The 15,218-nt window shown below is 36.9% G+C and overlaps 1 protein-coding gene across 11 annotated transcripts in view; it reads right to left on the bottom strand.

Annotated features, from left to right (window-relative positions):
• Nucleotides 1-319: 319 nt before the first annotated feature.
• Hr39 (nuclear hormone receptor FTZ-F1 beta) overlaps nucleotides 320-15,218 on the bottom strand; it is a 31,398-nt gene continuing 16,499 nt past the window's right edge. For 6 of the 11 annotated variants that reach the window (XM_029311295.2, XM_085483491.1, XM_085483493.1 and 3 more), the window contains exons 2-7: nucleotides 8,909-9,448; nucleotides 8,221-8,645; nucleotides 7,430-7,774; nucleotides 5,655-7,316; nucleotides 5,077-5,370; nucleotides 320-4,946 (exon numbers count right to left, since the gene is read on the bottom strand). In XM_029311295.2, the coding sequence (XP_029167128.2) occupies nucleotides 5,104-5,370; nucleotides 5,655-7,316; nucleotides 7,430-7,774; nucleotides 8,221-8,645; nucleotides 8,909-9,266 (3,057 nt within the window). In that variant the 5' untranslated portion in view covers nucleotides 9,267-9,448 and the 3' untranslated portion in view covers nucleotides 320-4,946; nucleotides 5,077-5,103. The other 5 variants (XM_085483492.1, XM_085483499.1, XM_085483494.1 and 2 more) reach the window with 5 other exon arrangements.

Genomic DNA, 15,218 nt, shown 5'->3' with positions numbered 1-15,218 from the left:
ATAATACGAATATTTTCGAATGGTTGAATTTTACTCTACTTGCTCTAATTACAAGATATTTTGCATATCTCTCACATATATATTAATCGGGATAAATAGAGAAATAGGTAATTTACTCCTCCTTGGAATCGGTAATAAAAAAATTAAGAATTTGCTCTCTTTTTGAATAAACATTGAAATTTGTTTGCATATTTAAAATTAAAAAAAAAAATAATAAAATTAAAAAAATTAAATTTTTAAAAATCAAGAAAAAATTTAATTATGCCCCCTCCTGGAAAAAATCCTGCGGACATTCATGGATAAGAGACAAAGACACATATATTTTGTAAAAAGTTTTTTCTTTTATTTCGTAATTGATACTTTTCGGTGTGTGTGTTGTACCTGTATGTATGTATAAAACTACTTTCTAATATCGTGTGTGTTCTCTGTATGGTATAGTTATTTCTCTATGTCGACAACGAAATATTCTCAGCGTATATCCGGGGGAGAAAGGGGAGAGGAAGGCGTCTTCCTGTCTTTTTCCTTGCGGCTCAACCAGGTCAATATTAATGTCTAAAAATCATTTTAATTCCGAACGCGTTTCTTTTTTCACATAATCGCGGAATTGAGATCATCTCGCGCGTACATGTCTAGTGTGTGTATATATATATATATAAAATTTATATTTTATATCGTACGTACGAACGCTCGGGTTGATTAGTTTTTACAATTAAAATAATTTACAATTAAAAAAAGAAATACGCAATTTTCATGCAAGGACTGCTAAACTCTAGTTGATGGTGGATGGATAAAACTCTGTCGATATTTTTCATTTCCTATATATAAAATTTCTTGCGCTGTATATATTTAATAATAATTATATATATATATATATATGTATATATATATATATGTATATATATTTATATATTAATAAAAAGAAATACTATACGTGTCGAGTATCCGCAATATTATCTCTAGGATACGGTCTGTTTAATATTACACTGCTGTTTGGCTCTTACGCCCGGTGTTTTTTTTCGTCGTTATACTTACAACCCTCTCTCTCTTACAACTGTATATATATTTATATATATATTCATATAATTGTCATTGCAGTCTGTCGTATTTAAGCTCTTTGAATATCGCATCATCCGATTCGTTTTGCACAGCTTCCTCCGAATATTGTCATGATTGGCAAGAAGTTTTTCCTCTTTTCTTTTTGTTAAATTTTTCCTAATATTATAATGCGAGAGCATCTACCATATTATCGAAAACGGAAGACTTTATCTCCATATTGAGTAGTATTTTGCGATTAAAAAAATGGACCGAGAATTTTGTTGGATTATTGTAGAATAAAATGTTTCTACAACTATAACTACGCTCGCACACGAAAAAGTTAAGCAAATTCTTTCATCGCGCACACACACACACACACACACACACACACACACACACACACACACACACACACACACACACACACGTACACACGCACAAATAAGGACAATTATCACTGAGCTACAGCAGAAGTATCTCATTAAAGTATGTAGAAATAGCTTTTATCAAACATAAACATAGAATAGTCATTTTTTAACAGGCAAATATTTATCTTCTTGTAATCCTACTTTCATACTATTACGCTTAAGTCGACTTTTATATGCTTTATTACAAGTATATTATCATATTTGTTACAAGTACACTATCATTTTTTGCATTCTCTCTTTTTTTTCTTCGCTTCCTTCTTTCACCATGCATTCTACGGACACATCCATACACCCACACACTTTCACACATACACACAAACACACAGACTCGTCACCACAAAATATGATTCTTTCTCTTTATATTTACAGCGTTACTTTCGTTGCGTTTCTAAAAGTATAATCAAACTTAACATTTGCTTCTCGTAATTCCTGTTAATAGCAATTCAATATTCACATTCAATACCTTTCAGCAAGTCGTCCAAATACTGGCTAATATTTTTGTTTTATTACCGCTAGTATTGTGTATAATAGTGTGTCTCTGATGGGATATATAGATTATTATAGCGATTTCAATGTTATAAATGTTTACAATGAATTTTTGAATTGAAAAAAAGATTAGTTTAATGATGTTATGCGAATGATATGTGTGCGCATAGACATTTGATAGGTCATTTCCTATTAAAGATGTGGGAAGACGGTTCTTATATAAAATTATCTTTATATTAAGTATTGCGCAAATTAGTAGTATTTTTAAGTGTTTTAAGGGATGTCCCTCGTGTTTTTCATAGAACATTGGCAACAATTACAAAGACTAAGCAACTGTAATACAAAAAAACAGTATGCAATATATATAGATATACATATATGAGACAATCTCATTAAAGTACCAACAACAGAGATCAATTTGTTTGTTTCGCATACAAGCATATTATAGCTGCATCTTTTCCAAGCAATATTTATATAGTATCTTTCTCTCTCTTTAAAATAAATGTTTTTATTCGTTAATTTATTATATAATAAAAGAATTGTGCTAGTTTACAGTCAATGCACTATATCTTTTCCTGCTATAGCACAGAGACATCTTATTATATTTAAAATTATATAAATTACAATATTGCTAACTCAGATTTAGCAAACTTCACAAATAAATAAAAATTTATTGATGATTATTTTTTCATTTGTCTATATGTCTATACTGTATACAACCAGTGTATATAAATTTCAAATTATAATTTCTCAAATATCAATATTGACTGATAACCTGCATCATATATTTGAGAATATCATATCGTAACAATAAAATAATCTTTTATATATGATTGGCAAATATATTAATTTTTTTAATTTTATAATTTTTCAAAATTTTGTTTTTTTTTTACTATCATAAACATTCTTCTTCACTACTAGTATAAAATTTAAATTAGTATAAAATTTGAATAAATTCTTAATAAAAATTTATCAATATATTTGAAAAAAACCAATCTTAAAATTATAATTATGTAATTATGTAATCATGCAAGAAACGCTATATAATATAAATATATAATATAGATATATAAACACATATATATACGTATACATATAATATGTATATAAACACACATATATATACGTATATAACATATACAGGGTAGGCCATTTTAATCTTTCGACTAAAATTTCTCAAAATCCAAAAATTTAAGACAAAAATGTTTCAGATAAAAGTTGTATGGTTTCAAGGGGGACATGAGATGGTGTCATTGATTTGACCTTGAATAGCCATTTGAAGGTTACGTGAAGGTCAACTTCAATTTCTTAAATGGAACACTATATTTTTTCTTGCATACTTTTGTAGCTGACTTCGAGATCTTTCCAAAACACTACAATAAAATATTTTTTCATGAAGTATTTTTCGAGTTATTAAGGCTGCAAATTTGCAGTATTTTGACATAAAATACAAAATATCTTGGGAAATATTCATTTTTCGATTATCATACCTTAATACTTTTATGCACAGAATAATGAGATAAATCAATTGGTGTAAAGAAAACACATAGTTGTCTTAAAGAAAAATTATCTAACTGCTTATTGCAATTTTCATATTTTTTTTTAAAGGTAACTATGTGTTTTCTTTACATCAACTGATTTATCTCATTATTCTGTGCATAAAAGTATTAAGGTATGATAATCGAAAAATGAATATTTCCCAAGATATTTTGTATTTTATGTCAAAATACTGCAAATTTGCAGCCTTAATAACTCGAAAAATACTTCATGAAAAAATATTTTATTGTAGTGTTTTGGAAAGATCTCGAAGTCAGCTACAAAAGTATGCAAGAAAAAATATAGTGTTCCATTTAAGAAATTGAAGTTGACCTTTACGTAACCTTCAAATGGCTATTCAAGGTCAAATCAATGACACCATCTCATGTCCCCCTTGAAACCATACAACTTTTATCTGAAACATTTTTGTCTTAAATTTTTGGATTTTGAGAAATTTTAGTGGAAAGATTAAAATGGCCTATCCTGTATAATCTAATTTACAAATTTTTTTACACAAATAAAACAGAAAAGCAATATTAGCCAATTACTTTTTAAGAGAGAAAAAAACATTTAAAGAAAAGATAGCAGCTATATTCAAGCTTGATATTATCTCTCTGAAATTTTTGTGATACTTATGCCCATTGGAAAAACTTTTGTTTTTCTTTTGGCAAGCTGTTAAAATATATAAAGAGAATAAAAAATGTATTTTGTGTGATCGATAAAAACCACATACTCCATGGACGATATATATATATATATATATGTATATACTAAGCATATCAACTAATTATTCCATGATTAATTGCTCTATAAGTAGATAATTGGTCGACTGATGTGTGTTGAGTTTTTTTTTAAGTACACTTTCATAACCGGGATATATAAGGCATGGCTATGCTCTGTTCTTAAGTAAGCGCAGAACAATACGCAATACTGGTGTTGTGCTCTATTATAATCGTTAATTACAGAGGTCAACTTTGTTTAGATTTTCGCGTTTGTTATTACAAAGAGCTCGCGCTCAAATAGGTTACATCCATATCTAAGAGAATTTAGCATTTTAATGCCATTTTATACCATTTCACATATTTATACAACACGCTTATCATTGTAAAAGTAAATGCTCTGCATGTCTCCGTGTCAATTATACTTTCAGTCTCATTAGCATCTACATGCACACTGAATATGAATTCAGTGTACCGTAGGCCGCTTCGAAATTCGTTTATTTCGATAGAACACGAACACGCGCGACCTATATGGAAGCATTCCGGTGTAAAATAGAAAGTTCCTCTCATCTTTATGATTAATGCAACCTAATTATGAAGAATGCAATCCCCTCACCAAGTACTAATGTAACTCACTATAGATCTTACATCTGCCGTTTTTCGTTTCTCTAATCTTTCTTACATTTTGTGATTATCTATTATATCCGATTCCCTAAGCTTATGGACCCTATAAGCGTGGAATCTGAAAAAAGAGATTTAATTATATAGTACATGTACTAACATTATTTTTTTTTTAAATATTACAATGATTTTAATTAAGGTAACTATACACATCTTCTTGCATATTTTGTTTCACTTATCATTGAACTTACGGCTTGGTTTATACTAATGCTGATAATTCAGTGATCCCCTCTCAACAATTCCATTAAAAGGTTAAAGGAGCTGCCTTCTCCCTCGGCACGTTTTGCACTGAGCAATTCTTTTCCTGCTTGACACGTTCTTTGTAGATCTGGAATTCTCAATAATAGTTCACCGAATTTGGCAGGCATTTCTGGATACCTCGCGATTGTATATTGCTGCAATGCGTGAAGGGCTTTTTCCTGAGAAGCTCTGACCTTTTCGGGTTCCTTTAATTCGCTTATGTCGGACGTTAAGAGCACGATCACCTGTTTATGAAAAGAAATAAAAGATAAAATAAAATATCACTTTTAGTGTCGTCGTAGATAAAGAATCAGTTGGATAGATTGTATTTGTTTTATATAAAGTTTGGACTGTATTTTTCATTCTTTTTTTGAGAGCACATCTAATGCAATTATTTGAATTATATTTAATGTAAAAAATGTATTTAATATAAGAATAACGTTCAATATAAAGAAACGAATGACAATTATGTATTAAATGTTGAATATGCCGTGAGATCAGGATTCTTAATCACGAGAGCAATAATTACCTTCATTGCAACATATTCGTATTGGTCTACTCTCAGCCTTCGTAGATTGTTGGTAAAAGCGAGCATCCTCTCGATGCAAGTCGCTAAACCAAGCTCTCTAGCTTGTTCCAAAGTGATCGACTTGCCGAGAGACACTCTGATCTCACCGGGAGTGCTCATGCTGCGAAAGCAGCAGGAGAAGAGTAGCAGCTCGCACCAAGAGTTGATCAACAAACAGATTTGGTCGTCGATCGAGATATTCTTGAATAACGGCAGACTCTTGCACCACTTGACGATCTTATAGAGCCGATGGTCCGCGATGTTGCACAGATTAGACAGAAAGTCCGGATGTTGCGTCGGATTGCCATTATTGGAATTACTGGCGATTTGAGAATTGCTATTATTCACGGTATTGCCGTTCGTGGAATGTTGATCGGGTGCCCCTGTGGAAGTCGAGCCGGTGGGGCTACCCGACTCTCCTCCTCCTCCACCTCCACCTCCTCTGTTGTTTGTTGTATCGACGTTGCTCGAATCGTTCGACGAACATTCCACCGCGCCTACGTTATTTCCGGCGCCAATAACACTCGCGGTTCCGCTGCCGAGTGTCGACGGGCCGCTTCCTCCGAATCCGCCGAGCAACATGTTGTTGCCGTCGCCGCCGACGGAGATGTTCCTCGTATTCCCAGAAATTCCCCCGCTCACCCGATCGTTGTCGTTGTAATGCCAGAGATGCTCCACGTCCATAATGTCTTGCAAGAGTTGCGGCACCTGCATCTTGTGAGAATGATTCGAGTGATATCTGACCGAGTAATGGTGCTCGCTTCCGGCCGGTGCCGGACTACAATTTCCGGCCGCCGTCAGTTTTTCGTTGCCGGCCATACCGCCGGCGGGACTACCGACGAGATTCGCCGGGAGAGTATAGGTGCACTGATACGTGCTCCTGCCACCCCTGGTACGATCCTCCCTGATCGCCTCGAGCTTCATACCCATGTTCAGGCACTTTTCGAAGCGGCAGGCCGGGCATTTCTTCCTCGTGGCCACGGTGACCGGACAGCCTGCGCCTCTAAGGCACACATAGTTCTTCCGATTTTGCACGGTACGCTTGAAGAAGCCCTTGCATGACTCGCACGAGAAGATGCCGTAATGAAATCCGCTTATCTTGTCACCGCAAATCGGACAGGGGCTGTTTATCAGTTGCTGTCTGGTGGAAATACCCGACGGGGCCGAGGGTACTCTACAGTCTTCCTGATCCTCCGCGACCGAATGACCGTCCGGGGACAGTTCCGCACCTGGCACGGAAGAGGACGAGTAATGATGCGCGGCGACAGCGGACGAGGCTGCCGGAAGATGCAACGGACTACTTTGCGCCACCTGATGCTGGTGATGCTGCGAGTGCGAATGCGGATGTCTCGGTTGCTGGACGGGTGAATGCGTAGGCGGGCTAAGCGAGCCGTAGCTGTAGCAGCTACTGGAAGCGTCCGAGTTGTTTCTCGAAAGCGAATGCGACAGCGACAAGGATAATGAAGAGGTCGAATTGTTGAAGCTATGCCGAGAGAGGGATAACGACGAGGACGGTATCGGACTTCCAGCACCTAGGGCGGAGTGTCGTGCTGCGTGAGGACTTTGCGTCGGTGAACTGAAGACGCTGTATGCGGAATGAATGGCGGAATCTGGTGACGGTACCTACAAGAGTTCGAGAAAATGTTTATATAGAAAATATAGAAAATAAAACACGACAACGCGACAGAGTGACATGTTAGTATGACATCACTATTTTGTTCATTCTTATAGCTCACCTGCGATCTAGTATGACTGTGCTTGGTTAGATGATGTCGCGGATTGAGAATAGGACTGTGATTAGGCGTGGAATTGTTGTATCCGCCGAGAAGCTTGCCTACGAGAAGCGGCAGGTCGCTTTGTTGAGTCTGCTCTAGATTTTCAATACCGCGTTGTTGCTGTTGCTGTTGTTGCAATTGTTGGTTGTGTGTCATAGGCAATCCAGCGTCGTGAAAGGATCCTATTGTGAAAGCCGGACTAGATCGAAAATCTGGCTCTGATTTAATTGGAAATTTCTGTTCCATAGGTCCAGGACTCGTACTGCACACCTGAACTCCTTCCATAGACGTTTCCTCATTATGGTCCTAATAGCCAATAATTCATTACATTATTAAAAATTATATTAAAATTTTAATCTTATATATCTTAAATAATTTCATCTTTTCAATTAAATTGATCATTTCATACACTGAAAAAAATTTATTGAATTCGAATAAATATTTATTTCAATACTGCCTTAATCATTTATTTAAAACTAATAATATTGAGTTGATGTGAAAAAATATTTATTTAATATAAGAAAATTCTTTTCAAAACAGATAAATTTGCTTCACATAAAGAATATAATTTTTTTCAGTGTATAAATTATAAAATAAATCGTGAGCTAAAAATTATTTTACTATATATTAGGCATGTCAAATAATAACTTCATCGTCTTCGCGAGGAGATGATTCTATTTCTTCTACAGAAATTTTGGAGAACGTGTGACAGTGACTTTTCGTCGATGACTATAGAATATAACAAATCGAACCTGATTAGTAATTGTATTGGAAGACATTTCTTGGTCCGAGAGTTCTCCCTCCCACGACATCGGTCTCTCGGGCTGCTGCTGCGAATTATCGTCGCAGCATCCCGCGCCGTCGCCATTCGCGTCCCCGTCGCTGATCTTGTCGCCGTTCTGATTACCCGATACGTCGCGTTTCTTCTTCGAGCGCAAATTCACGCCCCGAAAGTCAATCTTGCTGATCTCGCCGTCGCTGTCCTCGGGATCGTCGACGTCGGCCGCGTTCGCGGCGAGGATACCGCCGATTCCGATGCCGATACTATGCGGCGGCCCCGCATTCGTGCAGATTCCGCTCGTCGGGACCGCGGAATTTCCGCATCCCAGCACCGAGGTCGAGACCACCGACACCGTCACTCCATTCTGTCCCCCGAGATATTTACACACTCCTTTACCTAAAAGAAATTATATTATATATAGCTGTTAAAATTCGCGGAATGGAAGTTGATATACATATATTTATTTCTATAATATGATAATAATAATTTATCTTGTAATATTAAATATTTTATTTATCTTTTTATTATATTTTATATTAGTTTTTGTTATATATAATGTAATAAAAATTTTACTAAAAGGTTACAAATTTGAGATATTATTTGGGATTATTCGGTATCGTATTAAATGAATTCTATCGAGATAAGTAGACGATAATTACCATCGTGCATCTCTTGATTGGGCGGTACGTTAATAGTAGTGACGGACACGTTTTTTCCCGTCTCCGTGGAACGACTCGGACTCATCGATACACCGATGTAGGACAGGGGGCAACAGGTCGTGTTGGTCGAGGTGGAGGAGCTCGTCGGGGACGAGCTGGAGCTCGTGGCGCAGGAAACGGAAACTGACGCGGGACCCGCTGCCGCGGAAGTGGAAGTTGACGATGAGGAGGCCGTCGTCGCCGTCGCGACCGACGACGATAACGTCGATGATTTCCAGGTCTGCGTGGCCGACCACCAGCCTGAATCCGTACCGGGCCCTGGTCCTGGGCCCTCGCTGGGCCCGTTTTGCTCCGACATTCTCAGCTGATTACGCTGCTGCAGGCAGCTCGTAATACGACTCGCGGCCTCTCGATCTCCGCGAAAGCGTACAGCATCCTTACGGAATCTCTTATTGTCGCCTCTGTCAATTATCGGGAGCTACGTAGACTCAGAGATGCGCACTATGTCGACGTCTATTATCGTTTCAAGTTCTTTTATATCTGAAAAAAAAGAAAAAGGATTAATTTGTCTTTATCTAATTTTATGGAATTTCTTTATCAAACACACACACAAACACATACATATATACGTTAATATTATTTGCACACGATGAAAGAATTTGTATAAAGAATTTGCAAAAATAGTATTGGATGACTGGGTACAAGGAAAATGTATTCGATTGATATATATTGAAAATGATATAGAAAACTAAGGGAAAAAAAGAAGCACTTGGGATGCAATCGAATTCATTATAAGTAAAATTAATAAAACGTATTATATTTTGCGCACCTTAATTATTCCAATATGGTAAAATTATTATTCCAATATGCTAAAATTATTATTTTATTAATCTCGCGTGACATTCGATCTGTAATCTAGGATGATTGACCATTTTCAAATCTGTCTTTTCTTTTTTTACATTGTAAAATTTATATAATTGAAAAATATCGCGGTGAAAATTTAATTTCAAATGTAATGTAATTACAGAATCCGCAGGATGTACTTTCTAAACCACAGTTTATGCAACACGATGCGGTTTCGCTAGAAAGTAGCGCGCTATTTTGGCTCCTTCCTTCGGTTCAAGAGAATGACTAACAGTATACATATCTTCTCGCGCACGAAATCGTTCGCCGAAAATCTAGCTGGGCGATTAGAAGCCATCTCGCGAGCGCTGACACACAGTCTCTTTCTCTCTCTTTCTCTCTTTTGCAAGGTTACGTCGATGGCCGTGCCGCAAGGCCGGCCCACTTCCGGTCCCGCAGAACCGCCGAACGACCTTCGCGCGGAAACGCACGCGTTCACTCACGCCCGCGCGTGCGAAACGAATCTTCACGACCGATCGCGCGAAAAAAGCGACACGTTATTAAAAAAAAATTTTAGGCATCCGCAGGAGGGGCAAGAGAAGATATTTGTCCCCCTCTGGACCCTGGAATCAGCAAAAAATTAAGCATTTACTCTAGCTCTGAATAAACATTGGAATTACTTGCACATTTAATATAAAAAAATAATTTAAAATATTTTTAATTTAAAGAAAATTAAAAGAGCAAAAAAAAAAAAATAATTTAATTATATATGCCCCATGCTTTGGAAAAAAACTCTACGGGCGCTCATGATTGATGATATGATGCTACACACACGAAGAGAATTTTCTCTTAGAATTTATTCTGAAAATCATGATAATCGTGAGGCAATGGCAATATAGTATTTATAAGTTTTTTCTGATTAATATTTACCACAACAAATATTAATATGTACATAGATAGTAAATTTTACTATGTATAGATAGTAAAACTAAACATATTTTACAGTTTATTCTGGCAGATATGAATATTTTTCATTGTGGAAAATCTTAATCAAAGAAAAACATTTATAAAATTCTTGATTTTCATGGTAAATTTTAAGAGAAAATTTTCTCTGTTCACAAATATGTGATTCGAATAGGAATTGTTGTTAAGTTCGCTATCGGTCCATTTTCACGCTATGAATGTATTGCAAAATCTATTCATTTAGCACGCTCTGAAGCGTAAACCGCATGGATAATTAAAATATCTTACGCGACTCGTGTAAGGGAACCCACATGTATTGACGATTAACACGTAGCGAGAAAATCGTTGATGTGTCCTCGAAAGAAGTAATCCAGTTCTCACCTGTTGCGCGATTTTGCTTTCTACTCTGTGTGTGTCTATTATTAATACGAGAACTTGATAAAGCGAAGAAGTCGAGAGTACTTTAATCAAATATTATTTTCGATCTTGTTTAATTCGTAATATTTATCTTATCAAAATTTTGGGAATTTTAAATCTTAAAATGTCTATTTAAAATTAATCTATCAAACATTACAATTTTTACATTGTACAGAAAAAATAACAAAATTATCTAATAAAATTATGTAAACATATGAATACGATTTATGACTTCAAGAATGACGAGTCATCTTTTCAAAGAAATTTTCTTCGCCACGCGATACATACGTGATTTTTTTTATTCAAATCTCTATCGGGAGATGATTCTTATATAATCTCCTTTCATTTCCAGTCACACAAAAGAGATATACAAAATAAAATACGTGAAAGGGGTACCGTGGCTCGTCGTTTAATAATTTTCCATATTCTATCCACATGATTATACACGGTAGTTTGGGCGAGCGTGTAGCTTAGCTCGATAATTATTGTTCTATCAATATCACGAATCGGGAGAGGATCGTTAAGATGGAATAGTTATTTGGTGTTATAATTATATTGTCTTTCACTGCGTTTATTCGGATTATATCAAATACAGACTTTAACTCTCCACCGAGGAAAACCGTGTATCGCGAGCGCGAGTCAAAATCTATCTGCCCTTCGAGGCCGCGCATTGTCTTCTTTCTCTCGATTTTTCCACAACCTTATTTTTATTTTTAGGTGATTAGCCTATGTATTATTTTGAAGACTTTTGCTTTTTATTCTGTTCGGAAATCACAATCTACCTTCGTCATGCTAGACGCTTATTTATTTATTTATTATTTTGTGTCACCGGTCGCGACATCCTTAACACTCGTCGCTTGTCATATATTTTTATTTCGTGTAAATTTTATATTATATGTACTTTAATATGTTTGTGGCATTTATCGCCACAGTAGCTCCAGGGTGTCTAGCGATCAGGGAAATGTGGAAAACCGAGTATTGTCAGGGAATTTTATAAATCTGGAATTGTCAGGAAATTTTACCATTTATCTGGATCTTTTCACATTATTCTACACCTGTCTCAATAATTTGAAATTTTTTATTAAATAAATATAACTTTTCCTTGACTCCCACGCTAATTTTCTGTGTTGTTAAAAATCGATTCATATCTACAGCGTATTCGTTAATATATATTTCCATCGTCGTGTTATTTTATTTTAATGTATTACATATTTCAAAAAGATTATAACATTGCTCAAGAATTATAATATTGTTTAAGAGAACTTTATTTTAATTCATTTTTCACTAAAAATTAATACATTAATTTTATTAAAAATGTTTTATTTAAAATAAATATCTCAAGGTTTACAAATCATAAACATTTAATTGATTTATCATATAGATATATGCAAATTATGTTTGGAAAAAATGATACTAAAAAGTCAGAGAAAAAAATGAATTTCTGGGTCTTGGAAAATCTGAAAAGGTGAGGGAATTTTTTTTCATCGAGTCTGCTGGACACCCTGAACTCGCGTGCAGCGATCGAGGGACTATGCGCAAAAACGTTACACTCGGTAACCGTACTCTCGTCGGAGCTCGTCGTGCGAATCTCACGTTGGACTAGTTACTTATCGCGAAGTTTCAAGAACGCGAAACCGACGCTACGTTAAACGTTATATATAGTTACGAATCGGGCCAGAAGACGATGAGGTCGGGCGAGACCAGGAGCGGTCGAGCATGTCGTGCGGAGATCGTGTCCTGGCACTCGCCGCGTACAACACGCAGGTAGCCCTCTCGAGTGCAGGCAGGCAGGTCGCATACCGCACTCCCAGGAGCTTACGGCCTACGTTTTCGGAAACGAGCGTACACGAGCCTCTCCAGAGAGAGAGAGAGAACAGGGAGGAAATCTCTCTCTTTCTCTCTCTCCTTCATCTTTTCTCTTACGGAGCGTGACACACGAAAAGAAGCGATTGTGATCGCGATACACTCTCCGCGTGTACACGCATATACGGCGTCGATCGTGTGCGTGTGTACGGGTCTTTCTTCTCCGAGAGTATATAGTATAGTCTCTCTTTATCTCTCTCTAGAGAGAGAAAGAGAAGCCGAGCGTGGCGCGCGCGCGATAGTTACGACGTCGGGCTTCGACAACGTCGGCGGTAAGTTCAAGGCCCTCCACGACCGCCCTACCCGACTCCTATGCACCTTCGGGGTCACGTGACGCGGCTCAAGGTCTTCTCTCCCTACTCCGGGATCGTCGCGGTCGCGCCGCGGCGAGTCGGTCCCTATATCGTTGCACATCGTGCCGCTCGTAACGCTATTGCGTTCCTCTCCGAGAATCGGAACCACCATCGTCGTCGTCGTCATCATAGTCGAGCAAGCGACCAAGGCGGCGGCGGTTAGCCGTGGGTGACGACAAACGATGACTACGACGATGGAATCTCGTGCCATCTCTCCTTCGCCTTCCTCCTTCTCTTCTTTTAGTCCGCGTTCCTCTTTCTCCTTCTTATTCTTGTGCATCGAGATACGGACTCGGGTCAGTGACATCGCGTAAGGACGGTCGGAGGAAGCGTCGGCTTCTCTCTCGAGCCAAGAAAAAAAAACGCTGCCGGGTCTCCACTCCGCCGCTACTTCGACAGGTAGGCACGACCGCTATCGCGGTCGTGCGAGAGAGCCCGGACAGGGCCCACCTCTCTCTCTCTCGATGTGTCCTTTGTGTCCTTTACGCGTTATACTCTCTGTCGTTAGGCTTGTTTGTTACCGTTTGTCACCGGGATAATAGGGAAAAAAACACGAGTATATACGCAACTGACGCGTGAGAGACGATGTAACGTATAGCGGTAATGTAACATTGTAATCGCCCCTGCGAAGATATGTCTTTGTTTGTCTATTTTGACGGTAAGAAGAAGTACATTTCTGCGGAAATTTACTCGTTCGCGGAAAAAAATAATTCGGCGCCTTTAAAGTTTTAGCTGTTTCTATATTACACTTGAAATTTATTATCCTAAAAATCATGGTAATCTACCATATCTATATCGCAATAAGATATAAAATATGTTCGATTAATTTTACCATGTACATATTAATATTTTTTGTGATGAATATTGATCAGAAAACTTATAAAATTCTTCCAATACCATATAGGTATTGCCCCACAATTACTGTGATTTTCAAGGTAAATTTTAAGAGAAAGTTCTCTTTGTGTAGTTATCATGCCTAAATTTTTTAACGGAGAATATTCTTCGTTAAATTATAGCTAAAAATTAGTAGATTAGCTATATATCATAGTTAAAATTTAGGCATAATATTTATTTTGCGATGAAAAATAATATAAATTGAATAAAAAATAATTTACATTAATATAGGGTTAATTACAGTTTCATTCACGCGATATTTTTATATGATTTGTAAATAATTTTTATATGATATAGTATTTTATATGTATCTTGATAAAAATATCAGAAGAAAGAGGATAAAAGTCACACGCGGTAAACAGAGAGAGATAGCGACTATTTTATATGATAGGTGAATTATATATGTATATATATCTTGATAAAAGTATCAAAAGATGAGAAGATAAAAATCATGCGGTATAGAGAGAGAAAGGGAAAGAGAGAGCGACCACACAGCGTAAAATGCAAGTTGCCGAAATCCGGTTGGCCAACTCCCACGTTTTTTTTCCGTAAGCCGATTTTCTGCTCTGCACCTTATCCTCTTTCTCTCTCTCTCTCTCTCTTTACAACGAATCAGCAGCAACGAGCGCACATTATAAAATGTGCAAGTTGTGTCAGTATGGGAGATCTCCTCGTTTTACTCGACCGTATGATATCCGTTTTGACTGACATAGGCAGACTCTTCTCGCGCGCGAACAAAGCATCAGCGTCCTCCCGTACCACGATAACATGAGATCGGGCTTTATCAAACGATAGCCCAAGTGCCCGTACTACCGAGAAGGATATGCCGCACCGACAAAAATACAGCGCTTTTCGAAAACAAAGTATCTCTCTTTCTTTCTTTCTTTAACGCGAATATTTCACCTTGGAATATTCCAAACGGTTAAACAAACCATAAAATGTCAATCGTGACAGCTAATTACATGATAACAATTAAT

Source organism: Nylanderia fulva, unplaced genomic scaffold (assembly GCF_048542155.1).
Source record: "Nylanderia fulva isolate GAGA-0341 unplaced genomic scaffold, ASM4854215v1 Scaffold25, whole genome shotgun sequence".
In the NCBI taxonomy this organism is placed as follows: Eukaryota; Metazoa; Arthropoda; class Insecta; order Hymenoptera; family Formicidae; genus Nylanderia; species Nylanderia fulva.
The sequence above is the reverse complement of the archived record's forward strand: the minus strand, read 5'-3'. Positions and strand labels throughout refer to the sequence as shown.